Here is a 15,132-nt window from a genome sequence, read left to right as displayed (position 1 = left end):
TAGGGCATCATAGTCTTGCTCCTGGTGCGAGTTGCTTTTCCACAATGTAGGAAACTTTATGGTAACTTAAGATATCTCGATTTCTCAAATTCTAAAACCAGAAACATACTTTAGGTAAGTATGCAAAGTAAACATAGTGACTTTAACTAACTTTAAGCAACTTTCAACTTAACTTAGCTTAGCAAAAATCTCTCTAAACTATTTTAGTCTGCCTCTTGCAACAGCGCTGAGAATGCAATACACAAGTAGAGTCTGAATATTATTAAAAAAAATAGTTCTGTGTAATTAAAAATCGATTAATATACCCTGTATTTGTGTGTGCTATATATTTTATACTAATTTGAGTATTGGGCGGTTAGCTTAGCAACATGTCAGACTCTATTGAAAACTACTTTTGCTTTCATGATGGTTAGTTGCTCACTAGGCTTTGGAATAGAACTTCTATAGCTATTTCTGTTTTTCTCGAGTCGTGTCATTTCTGCACCACTAGCAACACCAAACAGAATTTTCAACAGATTTTAAAAATTGATTAATATACCCAGTAGGGGTGTAACGGTTCTCAGTAAAAAATCGAACTGTACCGTTGTACACCCACCACTTGCACTTATAATATGGTTTGTTGAAAATAACAACACGTAAAACAGACAGACAGAGTTAGGCTAATGTATGTTTCTGTCGAAGGATATGCATTTCTGGCTTCCCCTAAACTTGTTAAATGCAAGTGCCTTATGCTCTAATATGACCAGTCATACGCCTTCATCAAAATACAAGGAAATCACTCACTGCTCTTGACTAAATAGCTTTTGTAACTTTAATAATGATTCATCTTTATTTAATTTATACAGTGAAGATTATATGCAATGTTGTTTATATGCAATATTTGATTACTTTATTACTTTATTTGTTAAATTTCTGTAGCCTACCTGAAAACTACTGTTAGATACCTGAAAAACCTGAAAAGCACTGTTTATTTTATTTGGATCTTTGCTCTATTGTATTTATTTGTCCTGTTGCTTGTAGTTTGATTGTTTGTTCTTATTTTCTTTATTTTTATTTGACAGTAGTTCTTTTTCTCCTGAACATAGCACATACCGAACCGTACCGAAACTGTGATAAAAACCAAACCGTGAGTAATTTGAACCGTTACACCCCTAATACCCGTATTTGTGTGTGCTATATATTTTGCTCTGTTAGCTTAGCAACATGTTAATGTCAATTTCTATTGAAAACGTCTCAAATCAGTTACTTGTGTCACTTATGAGGTTCCATGACAGTCAACCTAACAAAAATATGGGTTACACTTTATTTCAATAGTCCACTTTAGACATTCTATAGGCAGTACTTCTCCAAATTAACTCAACTGGTTGACCAATGTTGTTATATTGAACAAATTGTGCTGCTTTATTACATTTGCCTCCACACATACAGTACAAGCAGATTTTTACATAATAAACCATCTAGGAAGTTTAAAGAAACTTTAAAGAAGTTTAAAGAAGTTTTTCAAAGGCATATTTCAAAGTGATAACTGGGATGGTAATCGTGAAGCCATCGTGAAAACCAAACTATTGCAGGTGTTTTCCTTCAAGGTCTGACAACGATGTAAACAACTTCGACCCTAATGACTGTTTTACCACTTGTGACTGTGTCATAAGATGACTGGCCTCGGTGACCACCACCCTACTGTATGCATGTGCATGACGGCCGTGCTGTAGATAAACTAATGGTGTCTGTTAATCTGGGGAGTTTACACTTGAGGTTTAGGGTTAGTACACCATGCCAAGTCAGCAAGCAGCAGGTTGTAGCAGGACTTCTGCTGAAAAGGCAAAAACAGGTGAGAGGGAGATATCGCCCAGAGCCTTTTCAGAGAATTCTGCTTTTCTTAAAGGAAGTGTATACTAAAAATCAAATGTGGAAGCTGGTTAATCTGTTTAGAATCCCATGAGCTTAAAGGATGTGCCTTTTTAGGCAAGTTAGATTCTGTGTAGTCTCGTGTAGCCAGACCTTCAGACTGGACTGCATCGCAGCTTTCATTGGCCAAGGACTGCCCGGAGGCCGTCTGACTGACATGTAATCATCGTTCGTTTTGTTCCACGTCATGTTTAGGGGTGTGAAAATGTAACGTCGATGTCCCTACAATAACAGACAGGTGTGTAAAACTCTTGGACTTATTTTCTAAGTCTATGCTGTGAACTTCACATACTTCACATACAGCGTTTAGTTGATCCCGATAAATTCTTCTTCAATGAGGAAGTTTGGCTTCACGGCATCTTTGTTTCCAGGCGGACTGTTAAAGAACGCGACACACACTTCTCCCGGACATCCTGTATAATTCAACGAATCAGATGACGACTTTAAAAATCCTGAAGTGTTTCATATGCATCAGACGTTCAGCCAGACGTTCAACATGACGTCTGAGGCTGAGACTAGATTCTGTGTGTCTAGGTGTGCTATAATATGCGCTAAAGTATTGCTGCACTGTAAGTATTCATATTAAAGTCATAGAGTGATGCAGGGATGATTTTTGTAGGCCAAAACTTGGAAACAAGTTAGCATTTTGGCAATGGGTTGTTTGAATGGGTTTTTGTTTGGAAAACTCATCTACTCACTAGTCCATTGCTGCCTCATTGTGTTTGTAATTCTTGGAAACTATTTTAACTCAAGCTTTCAGGGACAATTATTATTATTTATTTATTTTAAAGAAAAAAGCACAGACCTCAGGTTATGCAGAGTGAATGACCGTAGTGTAATTTGTTTTTGGCCTATGTTTAGCTTTTTACTTCTGGCAATTGTATTTAGGCTTCAAAATTCATTAAAGATGTGGTCTTTTGTGAAGATTATCATGATGAAAAAAATGTTTCATCATGCACATTAGTTGGTCACATAGCTAATTTTATTAAATAATCCAAAAGCCAATCGACAAATCCTATTGGAGGGACCCTTACGAAAAAGAAGTATACTTCAAGTTCATTTTATGAAGTATACTTAAGTAATGTTCAAGTATATTTTTAAGTATACATTATGAAGTAAGTATACTAATGTCAATATGTACTAGTAGTAAACTTGTAAGTGTACTATTTTAATACCGCTTGGGACTAAATTGGCCCACTTTTAGTATATAAAAGTATATGTTTAAGTGTAACAGTAGTAAACTTTAAGCGCACAACTAGTTTTCTTTAAGTGAACTTAACATTATACTTATAGTTTTCTATTTATATATAATTTTTGCACTTGTAGTAGGCCTATACTACTATGTTCAAATGTTATTTTTTATACTTGAAAAATACCTTTAACTGTACTTTAATTTTAAAAACAATTTATTAGCTTCATGCATCCTTTTTTATCAACACTTGAATGTTGGTAAGTTTCATAAAGAAAGGCAACATTTTAAACAAAAAATATGAGAAAATCTCATTTTTGTCAAAGACTACGCCTTGATCAGATTAGATTAGAACGATGATCAGAAAACAGATGGAGTAGATCGAGTCCATCCCCCCCAAAGCTTCACAGTCGTTTTCTCTTCATGTAAGTTTCATAAGAGTGTAAAAAAAGTATATTTAATAGGCTACTCGATCAAAAGAGTTAACACAACTACAAGCCAAGTATACTTTGAATACTTAATTATATTTTTAAGTACATCTCGATCAAAAGATTGAGTACAAGTATAGGCCAAATATTCTTGGACTTTTCTCTCAGTATAAGTCAAGTACACTTAAGTGTAATTAAGTATATTTCTGAGAAGTACATAAAGTATATTTTTGAGAAGTATATAAAATGTAGACTGAAAGTATGCTTTCTTCTTTTTAGTTGAAAAGAAGTATACTAATAGAACACTTGAATAAACTTATTTTTCGTAAGGGGAACCAGTGTGATGCTAACTTCAGGATTGGCCTGCAAAAATATTGCAGCACTTCCACCTTGACTTGGGTTTTAAAACTTTAAACTGTGCCTTCAAGGAGTGGCCATCAACAGACATTTCCCTTCATCTCTTACTTAGACTTAGACTCTATCTGCTACAGGAAATGCATGCATAAGCTCAGGTTTACAGTTGTGTCACACCTAAATGAGTACAGAGTTTATTTCCTACCAATAATTCTCCTTTTTCTAACTTCACGTAAATGTGTGGTTTGTTTCAGAGTGGCCTAAACCAAAGAGCCTGCTATATATGATGTTCAGTCAGTGCTTCGCAACTAGCAAAAATGTTCTAAAAACGTTTCGCTAACGTTCCCATGAAGTTATGAACATGTTATTTCTGAATGTTCTCTGAACATTCAAAACATCCAGTTTTTTCTTGGTTATAAGTACGTTAAGGGATCATTCCATTTTGTAATTGAGCAAATATTATGGGAATATTACTACTGAATGTTCTCTAGACATTCTGAAACACGTTGGCCTACTAATAACGTTTCAAAGTTCCATAAATGTTATAGATGGTGTTTTGTGCTAACATTAAGACCTGATAACTTTGATGAACATTCTTTGATGAAACTAATGAACATTCTATTAACGTTACTGGATTAATGTTTGTTCATTACTTTGAGAGAACCTTGGCAGAACTTTAGCCAAAGCCCTGAGAAGGTTCCCTGTTAGCTGGGTTCATATAACCCAGAGAATTTTTACAGATTTTGCAAAGGATTCAACCCGGATATGAAAAGCTGTTAAATTTGAAAGTAACTTTTGTTTGAGGTGTGCATACATCACTAAAATACACAATAGACAATGAATCTTTTAAAATGTTTTTGTAAGTACAATCAACTTGGATGTTTAAGTAACTTCAACTTAAATTACATTCAATTGACTTAAAAAATGTTATAGATAAAATAAAACTTATTTTGTTGAGTTAAAGCAATGTAAAAGCTTATGTTTTCACAACTCATTGATCATATATATTTTTTTTTTACTGTGTAGTAGTTGAGTGTTGACTTGTTTTGTAGTTTTTTGTTTTTTTTAAAGTTTAGTTATGTTACAATACATTGACAGTAAATATTTTCCCCCTGTGCTCATGAACCCCACCCCACCCTTTGTGTTTCTGAACAGAATATCACTCTTCATGGGCAGGGGGGCCCTAACCAGCACCAGCAGACCCACTCAAGAATGGCCAACCACGACAGCAGCATAGTAATCCAGCAGGCACTGCCCTCGCCCCAGTCCAGTTCGGTCATCACTCAAGCCCCTTCCACCAACAGACAGATTGGGTAAGTTGCCCTCTCATCACAGCAGTTGCGTGGGCCAGAATAAATATTGTTAGATGCAAGTCATCTGTACAGCGTTCAATAGACGAAGGCTGGTGGTTTGATATTAGTCCAAGGTCCAGGCTGCTGTTTGCATTCCTCCTATCAGAATACAGCAGTTGGCTTGCCCAAGGCGGGGGAGTAGTGATTATGTTCTTCAAAAGACTGTGTTTGAGTCTAAGTCAGATGTGTGTGTCCTATCATGGACAGCAGTGGACAACAGCTGGATTCTTGGAAGTTTTTATTTAAGTATCTGTGCTCACTGTGAAAGGTTTTGGAATGTTTCTGTTAGTAAGCTGTGCATGTGTGGTGATGTGAAATAGTAACTGATCCCACATTCTAGAGTATACTATCTAAACATCCTTAATGGGGCAGTGTGCTTTTTTTAATTGGGTAAAAGTGTGTGAGAGTGTTGGCGAGTGTTTTTACCCCAAAATAAAAAATGTTATCATTTACTCAGCCTTATGTCATTCTAAACATGTATGACTTTTAAAACGACATTAGACCCAGAGACTAGATTAGGTCAAAGTGCAGATCGTTTGCATTTCACAGATTCAAAGTTCTGGTGTTTCACATGCACTCGCCAACACTCTCATGCACTTTTACCCAATTAAAAAAACACATTGCTGACTGCATGATAGAAATGCTTCTCAAAAACATTAGTTGAAATTAAAGATCTGGCATTTGATCAGCAAACCATTATTTAAAGGGGACCTATTATGCCCCTTTTTACAAGATGTAATACAAGTCTCAGGTGTCCCCAGAATGTGTCTGTGAAGTTACAGCTCCTCAAAATACCCCATAGATCATTTATTATACCATATTTTAAATGCCCATTTTTGAGATGGAAGGAAAAACATGCTGTTTTCGTGCATGTATCTTTAAATGCAAATGAGCTGCTGCTCCCCACCCCGCTTTCCAGAAGAGGGCGGAGCCTTTACAGCTCGTGCCTCTGATACTCTGCCAGAAACTAACAAAACATCTGTTTGGTTTTGATTATCATCTCTATCGCGGTCACGCTCATGTGACATTGCAGATCTTCATCATCATGAAAGTTTGTTATCTGCATGCGTTTTAAAGCCATATCAGCCTAAACTTCTGATATATGCACTGCAAAAAAAATGCTTTTCTTATATAGTATTTTTGTCTGGTTTCCAGTCCAAATGTCTAAAAATTCTTAAATCAAGATCCATTTACTAGATAAGTAAAATTAGATGAGATATTATGTCTAAAGTTTTTGCTTAAAACAAGCAAAATGATCTGTCCATGGGGTAAGAAAAATAATCTTAATTCAAACAGAAACAACATTTCATAGAAACGGCAAATGGCTTGTTCTGAGACAATGCTTATGATTTATGAGGATTAAAAAAAAGAGGAGTGGGTGGATTTATGCCATTATAGGGTGGTTGTGTACACACACTGCCGACACACATTTATGTTCAAACACCATGTAAATGAATTTTGCATAATAGGTCCCCTTTAACGCGAAAACAATTCTTATAATTAGGGTAAGCAAATTTGCAATCTGCAAAGTGTCCTTCAAAGGGCTCACATTCCTGGGACGATTGCAGCACTCTTTGGATGTTCTGTGCAGTTCGTGTGTGTTTGTGAATCTTTTTCAGTTGTCCCTGCAGTGACTCTTAAAGTTCTTCGTGTCATGTAGCCAGCTTGGGTGTGTCCCACAGTGATGACATCAGTGGTGCAGCTCTGGTGGGGATATCAGCTTTTTGGGATGACGCCCCTCTTACGCAAACACATCCCACTACTGACCCGTCTTTCTTTTTTCCTCAAAAGTCTTATTCCCTTTTTCTTAATGGAATTTTCTTATTCTCCGTCTCTTTGTTGCATCAGAATGCGCCCTGTCTGCAGTATAATCACCGCCCGAAACACACTCTCAAGCACATGATGGGCCGCAGGGAGAGGACAGTATCATTTTCAGAAGTGGTGGAGATTTAGGATGAAGATTAGAGGCTCAGTTCTGCAGCTGTCTCCAAAATCACAGATTTATTGCACATAACACCAGATTTTCATAAACAAGATGTTTCATGATAAAACTGTCACTTAGCGAGTTGATATATGGGTGCTTTTTTCAGAACCTACCATCTTATTGGTTGGAGGCAAATCAATAACACACACTTTGCTTAATGTCTGCATAAAATCTCATGTGTTTGATTATTTTTATGAGGTGTATGAAGGCACACTGCATATTTATAATGCCAATGGTGAGACAGGATAGGTAGGGTATGCCCAGATTGGACAACTTGTGAATATTGGATGGAAGGCCTGTCAATCAAGTTGATTGATGGTCTGACAGTCCATTTGTTCTGGAAAAGGGATGGAATTACAGTCGAAGAAAGAGAGAGAGGAGAAGAGACTGACAGAAACTTGTTCGTTCTCCTTTCTTTGCTGCATTAACTTTCCTTAGTAGACATCAAATATTGTTAAACAGTCAAAATATTGTAGTAAATCTGTAAATGAGTTGTGAAAAATGCACTGATTTTTCTTTTGTCTTGCGCGGCATCTGCACAATACTTACAAGAGCTTTGTAACAAGGGTTTCTGCAGGGTTTCTGCAGTAATGCTGAATGCTGCTATGAATGCTCTGCTGTGTTTCAGACTGTAGAAATGAAAGGTGAATATAAATTCATGCAGAGCATATGCAACGTCAATGCTGTTTTTGTGTTGGAACGTGGGTGTGCATGTGCCAAAGCTGTAAAGAAACCGTTTATAGCATTCATTATGGATGGACACTCATGCAGCTCAGATATTATTAAAGTCTTTGGTCTTTTATGTGAACTACATAATTTATTGGGAGAAGCTGTGTTAGTCTAAAAGTAATTGGTGAATCTCATGAAACCTGTCAAGAACTGATGGGTCACATTTCACTCCAGAATCAATGTGAAATGATATATATTTTTGTTCATATTTTGAATTAGATTTTATTTTTATATTTTCCGTTTTCACTTTAATTTTAGTAAAACATTTTTAGTAATTTTGTTGTGTGCTTTTGTCATTTTTTAATTTTTTAAATGTCTTAATTTTTTGTTTTTTTTAATTTGAGTTATTTTAGTACTTCAAGTAAAACTAAACGAAAATGAGAAATGTTGCTTTTGCAGCTAGATCATTTTTTAAAATCTTTTATTTAAATTAAAGTTTATTTATTTCGGGTAGTATTTGTTGTACTGCCTTTAAATAATGATAAAAATATTAACTGTAATAAAGAACATAAAGGATTACTGTAGTGACAGGACAATGTGCTCAACTGTCAGAAAAGTAACTACTTTATTTCTATTGGATGTGTTATGTGACCTGGACATGTGAGATTCATCCAATCACAGTTTGCATTAATGTTCTGAAGTTCTGGTTGGTCTTGGAAGATCTTCTAATAATACATTTTTGTTACATCTTTGTTGATGTCCATTGAAAACTGCGACTCCCTAGGACTCCACAAGTGTGAGAGTGATTGTTTTGTTACGGGGACTGTGGAGGTCAGGGGTCAGCCTATGGAAGCGTGTATCAGTGTGTTTGGAAATGTCCACCTCAGCAGGAAAAAAAGGCTTTCAATCCCCTCAGCACAGAAACTCCACTTCCCGCAGGAAGCCATCGAGGCCAGTTAGTGCCTCTGTCCACAAACCATTTAATCTTCTCTTCCTGCTGCTCTGAACTGAAGAATCATGCTATGATTGAACTAAAAATCATGAATGATGCTGTAGTGACGTGCATGATTTAGAAATACTCTGCTGTTGTGAAATGTTAATGTGTAAATATTACACTATTCCTAGAAAAGGGAGGTGAATCATAAATTTGGCTTAAAAATGGGCAGGCTTTCATCACAGTTGCCGGAATGTTACTATTTTCTATAGCGAATTGATCACCTATAGATATGACATGGTTCCGTCTGAGAAGACTCACTATTTAGAGGCTATTTTAGTTATCATTTTATTTTTCAGTCCTGTTCAGCATGTACATACTATGTACTTACTATAGCAATTACAATAACTGGGTTATATAACTAGATACTACTCCTGAACCCCCTAAACCTGACCTTAACGCATGTAGTTACCTTGTATTACATTCTTGGGTAACTACACTGTAAGTACACATATACTGTAAAACAAACACACATACGCACGCTCACGCACAAACACACAATGATTTTTTTTATACTGTACAAACTGTATATTCTATCCCCTTACACTAACCCAACCCCTTAACCTACCCGTCACACAAAACTTTCTGCATTTTTACATTTTCTGAAACCACTTAGTATGATACCAGGGCCACACACACACACGCACACGCACACGCACACACACACACACACACACACACACACACAAATAAATAGCAAAGTATAAAATTTACAACTATAAAACCAGATTTCTTATTCTCCCCCCCCCCCCCCCCCCACTCCATCTCTACAAATGTAATTAACTGTACAGTGATTGTGAACGACTGCAGTAAGCTTAATCCAGGGTCCATCTGCTTTCTGGGTTTCTTGAGATGTGAAGATTGACAGAGTTATACAGCGTCCATTGAATTAGGATAACAAGTCATTTTCATTGCTCCGCCATGTTTGCTGAAGAGCTTTGGAGGCTTGGAATCAATTAAGATTGGCTTTCCTCAAGTCTGCCTGCTTAACAGGGCTCAGGCGGGGGCCCACAGCTGTGAAACCCAAGGACCCTCAACCCCCAACTTTTCCTGTGATTCTCCCAGTGTTCCTTTATGCTTTTTTCTCCCCTTTTTCACATCAGCCCTGCTAAAAAGGCAGACATATGTTGTGTTTTGAATGCTAGTCCCCAGGATCGGATGCTAATATACTGTATATTTTTAAGGGATAGTTAATCTTTTACTCACCATCTTATCATTCCAAACTTGTATGACTTTCTACTGTGGAACACAAAATATATTTTGAAGAAAGTTCCATCATTTTTTTTTTTTTTGGACCCCATTGACTTTCATTTGTATTGACAAAAATATCTGAGTCTCATGTGTTGAATGAACTTTTCCTTTTACTAGATTAAGCTTGGTCAACAAGTTTTATCAGAAAGATCATGCTCTTTAACTAGCTACTGTAAGTTTTGCATGGCTATACAGTGTGTCGGTTCACATGATAGACTAGCACTAACCATCATGAACCAGCTGGTCTTTTCAGGAGGGAATGCCGTCTCTCAGAGAGGTATAAAGGGGGTTGGAGACCCTCAGAGAGGCAATTTGACAAAAAAAGTTTAACCTGGACCCTTCTTGACTAACAAAGAAAGGGAAAATGAAAAGACAGAGCACAGGGAATTTGAATGTCATGGCTATTCAAAGGGGAAAGGGTGATCTAAATGATCTGAATGCTTGCTGCATGTAAATTACTAACATCTGTTCCTGAGTCATGTCAGTGTTAAATATGTTAGACATAGTCAGTTGCTTGAGATAAAACACTGTGAGGGGGGCTCAATCTCTTTGACTGACTGATAAGAGAGTACAGGGGTTGGAGAACGTTGGTAACGGCGAATACTAAATCTAACTAGTGTCTGAATGGTGGCCGTACACACTGAAAGAGACGGAAATGAGAGAACAATAGTTCTTTTCTTCTTGAGCTCTGGTGATTGACACTGACAGTTTTAGTTGAAACACACTTGCGACAGCCAATATAATAGATACAAAATGGATGGCAAGGCAAACTGTCATTCGTGCCATATAAATATGATTACCATGGAACAGTTCAGTGTAATTTCCTTTGAAACATTTCCTGTGTTACATCCACAGTGAAACATTTCCAGTTGATATATAAAAAAAAAAAAAAAAAAATCAGCTTTAACCAGTGTATAACAAGCATGCTAACAGTTAGCATGCAAATTAAGAACTTTAGCCTATAAATCCAAAATAACTCCCTTTAGATCACTTCCTTTTCTATTACTAAAGAATCAAGCAAAAATTCCCCAAGCTGACACGAGGAAAAAAAAAACCTATGAATATTATGTTCCACCTCAAATAGATACTTCCTCTCATATATATATATATATATATATATATATATATATATATATATATATATATATATATATATAGGGCTGCCAACTCTCACGCATTGAGCGTGAGACTCACGCAATTGACACTTTTCACACGCTCTCACGCCACACATCCATTTTCTCACGCACAGAAAAATTGTGGAGCAAAGAGGTACTTTTAATATTAAACTAATTCTCAGCTCTTAGATTCCGTCAATTTTATTACGAAATTCAGACAAAAATACGTTTGGCGCTTGTAAATGTGACGTGACAGATCGCTGAGCGCCTCAGTTCAAGTGCACGTGAACCGATCATCTGTTACTTTTTTTTTTAAAGATGCAGTACAATTTACCGAAAGTATACATAATATCGAGCAATTAGTGTTTTTCAACCACGGAAAGAGGTCAATATAACAGCAGGAGAACAATTATGTCACATAACGTTGCATTTACCTCAGGAAAGCCATTTAACGACCATAGCATGTTAATTGAATAGAAAAAATAGCTAGAGAGGAGATTTTGCTGAGCACTATATTACATATTTATTATATTTTTACTTATGTCATTAAATAATTGTTATTATAACAAAAACTGCATTATATTTAATTATTATTTAATTATTATGTTATTTTTAATAATACCAGCAGATTGGGCCCTCTATGTTTACAGCATTAGGTGAGATTATTTTTTTAAATAAAATTTAAAATAAACATGTATCCAAATGAGTCAATATTGAATCAAAATCGGAATCAAATCACAAGAATGGAATTGAAATCTTGAAATTTTTGTCAAGCAATAATAAAAACTGTATCCTATACCAGTCATTGTACAATGTAAACATTGTAACATGTTGTCACTAAACTTCATAAAATTCTATTTAGTTACCAAATGTTTTGACAAGTACACTTTGTTATTTGTTTTTACATAGCCCCCCCCCCCCTCGCCAAAAAAAAAAAAAATCTCACTCCAAGCTAAACTCAAAAGTTGGCAGCCCTGTATTATATATATATATATATATAGTTATATATATATATATGTATATAGTGTGCAAACCTCCATGAGCCTGCAGGAAGTTATTGTAGCTCCTCTGCGAATTTAATGACATTTGAAAGGTAAATTTCAAACAGCCAAGCAAACCTGAACCACTCACTTTACTGCAGTGCATGCAGTTTGCGTGCATGTGTGTTTTCACACCTCTAAACCTAAGAGGAGTTGGTTTTCACACCCTTTAAGAACAGGAAGATTGTGGGGTATTTTGGTGCTTGAAAAGGAAGCCGTGTCCTGCAACACAACAGCATGAGATGCAGTGACTCAGTCAACCTGTTTCAACCGTTAGAGAGGCCATGTCCGAATTCCTTTGAATTTGATGAGAACTTGCTTATTGACCATTGAAGTACATTTTGTTGGTATACAGGTGTATAGTTTAAATACATTCACAGACATGCTTCACCTGCCATGTTAGCATTGTCCTTTGACCCGTATGTTCTTTGACCTATGACTTACTAACAGCAGCTGTGAAAATAATTTACTTGGGTGTAACACAAATACTATTTAACCACAAGGATAACTTTCATTATAACACTGGCACTTGAAAATAGCATACTTATTTGATATGCTAATTGGGATTTTTTTCTTTATTTCTTTATTGACTTTATTTCTCACAATTTGACTGTATTTTTTTCAAAAATAGATCTTAAAAAATCTACAAAATAGATCTTAAAAAAATTACAGTTTGTAGTTTACATGTGACTTCACAATTGGGAATTTATTTTGTTAATTGTGATTTTATATCACACAATACGACTTTATTTATTCAATGTAATCATAATTGCAGCCTTATATCTTGCAATTGCAAATTTATATCAAACAGTGAGACTTTGTATCTCAGAATATGACTTCATGTCTGATTTTTAAACTTTATTCCACAATTAGCAGTAGATCCGAACGCAGGGATCCGACTCGGACGGCATAGTCTGAGTGTGCGGTGCAACACTTACCTGGTTCCACGATTGGGCAGGGGGTGCGTGAGAAGGCTTGGTTGCGTCCTCAAAGAGCACGCTGCTGCCCGATGGTGATAGAAGAGGGGGCTGAGGGTGGCAAGGCATAGCGTCGCACACCGCCAGCCTCGTCCTCTTGGGACCCAGAGATAGAGGAAGCTGCTTGTTACTGAGAATTTGGGTAGCTCTGGCTGTGACGCCAGTGCCGGAACAGAAATGCAACAAAAGATTCTCCACCCAGCCCTCCTCCGGGGGAAGAGCAGCTCCATCCGTCTTTGGGTTGCCCGTCTCTGGGGTGGAGTTTCACCGACTGCTTGGAGGATTTAGTGAGATGGGCGGCATCGTATCCCTGCGGGAGGGCTCGATGTCACGGCTGAGCTGGCCGGCCAGAGTGCTTGTTTTTTTACCGCAGGGGAATGGACGCCCATGTCCTTGGGAATGGTCTGGTAGCACTTCGGAGCAGGCTCTTGATTGCCTCGGCCGGCTTCTGGACTGCCAAGAACTGTTGGGCATACTCCTCGACAGCGTCGCCGAAAAGGCCAACTTGTGAGATGGGAGCACCAAGAAAGCATGCTTTGTCGACACCTCGCACCCCTACAAGGTGTAGCCAGGGGACACTTCTGGACCATGAATGTGGATGGATGTCACGGTCAGTTATCGTGCGTAGTTCCTGCATCAACCCCGGCTCAGAACTACCCTCATGCTAAGAGTGCTTTGGCTTAGTAAACTTGCAGGGTGCCATATTGCAGGGTGGAGGTGGCCTAACCAACAGCACTGTAAGCCCCAGCAGCAAGCTGCTGTTGTCTCACAGGTGCTGGATGGGACGCCAATGTCCATTGGCTCATTTAGTTTATAGTGGTAGGTGATTGGACTCTCAGGCGTGATACCAATACGTCTGTGACGTTCCGACGTGACGTCGAACGTGACCGACTGAAAGGGAACTACAGCTACAGGTTTTATTTTTTATGTAAAAAAAAAAATGCATTATAAAAACAAAAAGCTCACTGGAAAAAGCATACATTGACTACAACATAATCAGTTATTAATATTTTGTTGGTTCTTTCTTGTTTTTGTATGTTTCATTGCGTTATTTTTCATATCAACGAGTTTGTCATATCACAAGTAAAACAACTGATTCCAAGCACAGCTTCACAATATGCTTACAAAATATTTTCATTTTTTTTATAATATTTGAATAAAGGGTGAAGATGTAAATCACTTTTAATCACCACTTTTTATCTCACAATTTGATATAAATATAAAATAAATCATAAAAATATCTATTTTTTTACTTTGCATGGGACTATACTTTGAAATTGTGATTTTATTTCTTGTAATTTCTACTTTACATCTCAAAATATTACTTTATATCTCTCAATTGTGACTTTATTTCCTGTAATTGGGACATTATTACAATATGACTGTTTGACTGATTTTAAACTTTATCCCTATCTTTTTCCCCCTTCATATTAAAGGGTTAGTTCACCTAAAAATGAAAATTCTGTCAGTAATTACTCACCCTCATGTTGTTCCAACCGCGTAAAACCTTCGTTCATCTTCGGACGAGAATACTTTTTGTGTGCAAAAACAAACAAAAATAACGACTTTATTCCACTATTCATTTCCTTCTCTCTGGGCCTCTAGTTGGTTCATGTAGTGTTTTTGCGCTGCGCGTCTGTGTTATACGTCATCACGCATCACACACATGACCAGCGTCGGCCAATAGTGAGCCTACGTGGTGACGTGCAACACAGACGTGCTGCGCAAAAACACTACGTGAACCAACTAGAGATCCAGAGAGAAGGAAATGAATAGTGGAATAAAGTCGTTATTTTTGTTTGTTTTTGCGCACAAAAAGTATTCTCGTTGCTTGATATACTTAAGATTGAACCACTGTAGTCACTTGGACT

The 15,132-nt window shown here is 37.0% G+C and overlaps 1 protein-coding gene across 3 annotated transcripts in view; it reads left to right on the top strand.

The window, feature by feature from the left end:
* Window positions 1–15,132, top strand: part of creb5b (cAMP responsive element binding protein 5b) — a 74,154-nt gene that overhangs the window by 13,879 nt on the left and 45,143 nt on the right. For 2 of the 3 annotated variants that reach the window (XM_084089520.1, XM_084089521.1), the window contains exon 5: window positions 5,035–5,192. In XM_084089520.1, coding sequence (XP_083945646.1) covers window positions 5,035–5,192 — 158 coding nt within the window. Of the gene's footprint in view, window positions 1–1,089; window positions 1,127–5,034; window positions 5,193–15,132 lie in introns of those variants that run through there. The other variant, XM_084089522.1, reaches the window with a different exon arrangement.

The sequence above is a fragment of the Abramis brama genome, assembly GCF_963993115.1.
Source record: "Abramis brama genome assembly, chromosome: 17".
Taxonomy (NCBI): domain Eukaryota; kingdom Metazoa; phylum Chordata; class Actinopteri; order Cypriniformes; family Leuciscidae; genus Abramis; species Abramis brama.
Note: the sequence above shows the minus strand (reverse complement) of the source record. Positions and strands in the feature narration are given on the sequence as shown.